We start from the raw sequence: 3,949 nt of genomic DNA, 5'->3' as shown, positions 1-3,949 counted from the left end.
CTCTGCCCGGCCTCCCCTCTCACCACCACGTCCCTCTGCCCGGCCTCCCCTCTCACCACCACGTCCCTCTGCCCGGCCTCCCCTCTCACCACCACTCTGCCCAGCCTCCCCCTCTCACCACTACGTCCCTCTGGCCGGCAGATTTAGACGAGTGTCTGGAGGGCCGCTGCGAGCAGGTCTGCGTGAACTCCCCGGGGAGCTACACCTGCCACTGTGATGGGCGCGGGGGCCTCAAACTGGCCCAGGACATGAGCACCTGTGAGGTAGGCAGCCCTGGCTCTGCAGGACCCTCACAGCGCTCTGGGGGCCCTCGGCGGCAGTGGAGGCTTTTGGGAGAAACGGTCTGTGAAGCTCTGGCTTTTGCTGAGGCATTGGGGATCTCCGGGGCCACATGGAAGTTTGCGATGAGAAACGCTTCCGTTCCCTGGAAGATATTTGGTTGTATTTATAAAGTCTGTGACAACTCCCAGCTCCCAGTGGACCTGCCTGGTGTGGACCAATGTGACTTTCGGGGGCACAGCCCCCATTCTGCTGTGCACCAAGGAGCAGCATGACCCACCAGACCCGCCGGTGGGGAGGCAGTGCCCACATGGGGATGTTTCAGGCAGGTGGCTCTGGTTTTTCCTGTTCACCCTGGGCCTAAGCCTGGGGATTTGATAGTGAGCATTTATTTAAAAAGCAAAACCAGCCAGTGTTGGTGGCTCATGCCTGTAATCCCAGCACTTTGGGGGACCGAGGCAGGCAGATCATGAGGTCAGGACTTCGAGACCAGCCTGACCAATATGGAGAATCCTGCCTCCACTAAAAATACACAGTTTGCCAGGCACATGCCTGTAATCCCAGCTATTCGGGAGGCTGAGGCAGGAGAATCATTTGAACCTGGGAGGTGGAGGTGGCAGTGAGCCAAGATCACGCCAGATTGGGCAATAAGAGCAAAACTCCATCTCAAAATAAAAAAAGCAAAACCACAGGATTCCTCAGGTGAAATGGCCACCAGGTCAGCTTCTCAGAGTCACAGACCCGGGACGGGGCCACAGGGCTCTTGGGTCTGGGCTGCGACGTTTGGGGCTCACAGCCAGCCCTTGCCTTGAGGTTCTTTGCTTCACTGCCTCATGTCCTTGTGCAGAGGGTGTCTTGCCCCTGCCAGCCGTCCAGCTCACCCTGGGTACCCATGGGGGGCAGGGCAGGCCTGGCTCCACCCCAGCCCCAGCCCCTGGGTCTTCCAGGGCCACCAGCACACTGGCTTTGGTTCTGGGCAGCGTGGAGAAGCTGCAGTGCAGAGCAAGAAGCTTTCTATGATAGCCGTCTCCAAGGTCTCCATAGTTATTTCACAATAGTGTGCAATTTTTATGATTCTCTGTAATTTTTGTATGTTTGAAATATCTCATAATTAAAAAATAAAGGGTCAAGGGGAATGAGCAGGGAAAGAGGTGAGAGGGACCCCAGAGAAGCCCTGTTGGGGCAGCTGATGGGGATCCTGCCCTTCCCCTGGGAGCCGCAGGGCGGGCAGGTGTGACAGCCTCTTGGGCCTCGGGAGCTAGAGGCGGGGTGGCCACACTCCAGGGGTGTGGGAGGGACAGTGGACCTGCTGCAGGGCCAGGGCCTGGGGCTCCGGGAGGGGAGCAGAGGGCACATCCCTGACACTCCAGGGTGTCAGAGTGGCAGTGGACCCGCTGCAGGGCCAGGGCCTGGGGCTCAGGAAGCAGAGTGGAGGGCACATCCCTGACATTCTGGGGTGTGGGAGGAACATTAGACCTGCTGCTGGGCCAGGACCTGGGGCTCAGGGAGCAGAGCGGAGGGCACATCCCCAACCCTCATGGCCCCTCCCGCCCACGACAGGACATCTTGCCGTGCGTGCCCTTCAGCGTGGCCAAGAGTGTGAAGTCTTTGTACCTGGGCCGAATGTTCAGCGGGACCCCCGTGATCCGACTGCGCTTCAAGAGGCTGCAACCCACCAGGTGAGGAGGCGTCCACAGAAGGCAGCACAGCTGAGACAGAATGGCCGGGATGCCGGCTTCACAGGGCCTAGGCCGGGGCTGGGCCAGGGAGGGGCCGGCATCTGCCTGCGCCCAGTGCTGACCTGTTTCTTCCGTGGGTGCCCAGGCTCGTAGCTGAGTTTGACTTCCGGACCTTTGACCCTGAGGGCGTCCTCCTCTTCGCCGGTGGCCACCAGGATGGCACCTGGGTCATGCTGGCCCTGCGAGCCGGCCGGCTGGAGCTGCAGCTGCACTACAATGGTGTGGGCCGCGTCACCAGCAGTGGCCCGGTCATCAACCACGGCACGTGGCAGACGGTGAGTGTGAGGCAGCCGCCCTTCCCGGCCCCCCAGGGGCTCTGGCACTCACTCACTTGTGCACCCATTAGGAGATGGGCTCTGGAGCCTGACCAGCTGCGTGCGGGCAGGACAGGGACCCCCGCCCCTTTTAGCTCATGCTGGGGGGGGCTCTGCTATTTCACCCCCGCCCTGTTTAGTTCACTCCTGGGGGCTCACTGTGGAGCTCGGGGTCTCTCTGCTATTTCACCCCCGCCCTGTTTAGTTCATGCTCAGGGGCTCACTGGAACTTGGGGCCCTCTCTGCCATTTCATCACGTATCTGAGCGTGGCTCCCTCAGAAACGGACCTCAGGTGCAACCTGGGAGTTTGGTCTCCCACTCTTGACTCAGGTGAGAACCTGTGGTTCTCAGCCCCAGGGGACCCTGGGCTGTGACTGGAGGCCATGCTGTTTATCCCGAGTCGGGTGGGGAACAGACCACGGCCGCTGATGCTACATGCAGGGCCCTCACTAGGGAGGAAGCCGCCCAGAACCTGCACCGCAGGCCCAGGCTCCTGCCACGTGTGTACCCCTGGCCATGGCCACCTCTCCCTGTAAGGTCACGTGGACGCCACTGCCCCTGAGCTCTGGCTCCCTGGGCCTGCTAGTCCGTGCTGCCATTCCCACCACGGGTCCAGGCAACCTCATGGGGGCTGCCCCTTGCCAGAGACGTCATGACCACCTGGACCCCAGACCCGTGGGCAACCTGAGGGGTCCCAGTCAGACCTGTGCCTGGGAGCTGTGGGCAGCAGACAACATGCCCGCCCCACAGCCCTCTCCGTGGAGTGAGAGGGTCTGTAACCAGCTCCTGCCCACGGGGCTGGGCCCCTCACCACACTGGGCTTTCAGAAAGGTGGAGAAGCAGGCCGTGTCCTTCAGAATGAACATGAAGTGGAAAAATTCACCCTGGCCCTTGCAGATGAAAACATTGTGGATTTTTGCCCATATTTCCATTCTGCAAAGTAATGCCTGCTCCATTTTTCCTGACCTCTTAAAGGAGCAGCATCTCCAAGAGCAGGAGGTTGTTCTTAGCAAAGCTACAGAAAGAGCAAAGCTACAGAAAGCAAACTAAGGGGAAGCAGTTTCAGGGATGGAGCTGTGGGGATGAGGGGCCTAGCACAGGTGGCCCGACGCAAGGTCACTGGGGGACAGTACTGCAACCTAGACCTGCCCGTGACTCACAGCGGCTGCTGCATCGCACCAAAACGGGCCCTTCCCAGCAGGGCACCTCGTGAGGAACCCTCCCCAATTCCACTCTCGCTAGCTGGTCCCCAAACCCAGCTGACTCGAACTTCTACCATGTTTTTGTGACTTGGTTCAAACCCAAATACCTGAAAGGTGTTTTCACACAGGAAGAAGGCTATTCTTCTGAAGCTTAGGAAGAGTGTATCTAGTGTGACTTGACAGGTTTTCTGTGAGAAAACACATTGGTGCATTGAGAACCCTCCTGGCCCAGGCAATGACGAGCATGGACTCCCTTGATGTTGAGTTGCTCTTGGCTCAGGTGGGGATGAGTGTGGTCTTCCTGAGACGGGGATCCTCCTGGCTCAGGTGAGGATGAGCGTGTCTCCCTGAGACGGGGATCCTCCTGACTCAGGTGAGGATCAGGTGGTCTCCCTGAGGTCGGGACCCTCCTGA

At 59.7% G+C, this 3,949-nt stretch overlaps 1 protein-coding gene across 1 annotated transcript in view; it reads left to right on the top strand.

Moving 5' to 3' along the window:
* The window catches only part of GAS6 (growth arrest specific 6), a 44,548-nt gene that overhangs the window by 32,813 nt on the left and 7,786 nt on the right, over positions 1-3,949 (top strand). The window contains exons 8-10 of the mRNA XM_017518764.2: positions 142-263; positions 1,840-1,958; positions 2,104-2,293. Coding sequence (XP_017374253.1) covers positions 142-263; positions 1,840-1,958; positions 2,104-2,293 — 431 coding nt within the window. The remainder of the gene's footprint in view (positions 1-141; positions 264-1,839; positions 1,959-2,103; positions 2,294-3,949) is intronic.

This window comes from Cebus imitator, unplaced genomic scaffold (assembly GCF_001604975.1).
Source record: "Cebus imitator isolate Cc_AM_T3 unplaced genomic scaffold, Cebus_imitator-1.0 Scaffold703, whole genome shotgun sequence".
Lineage (NCBI taxonomy): Eukaryota > Metazoa > Chordata > Mammalia > Primates > Cebidae > Cebus > Cebus imitator.
Note: the sequence above shows the minus strand (reverse complement) of the source record. Positions and strands in the feature narration are given on the sequence as shown.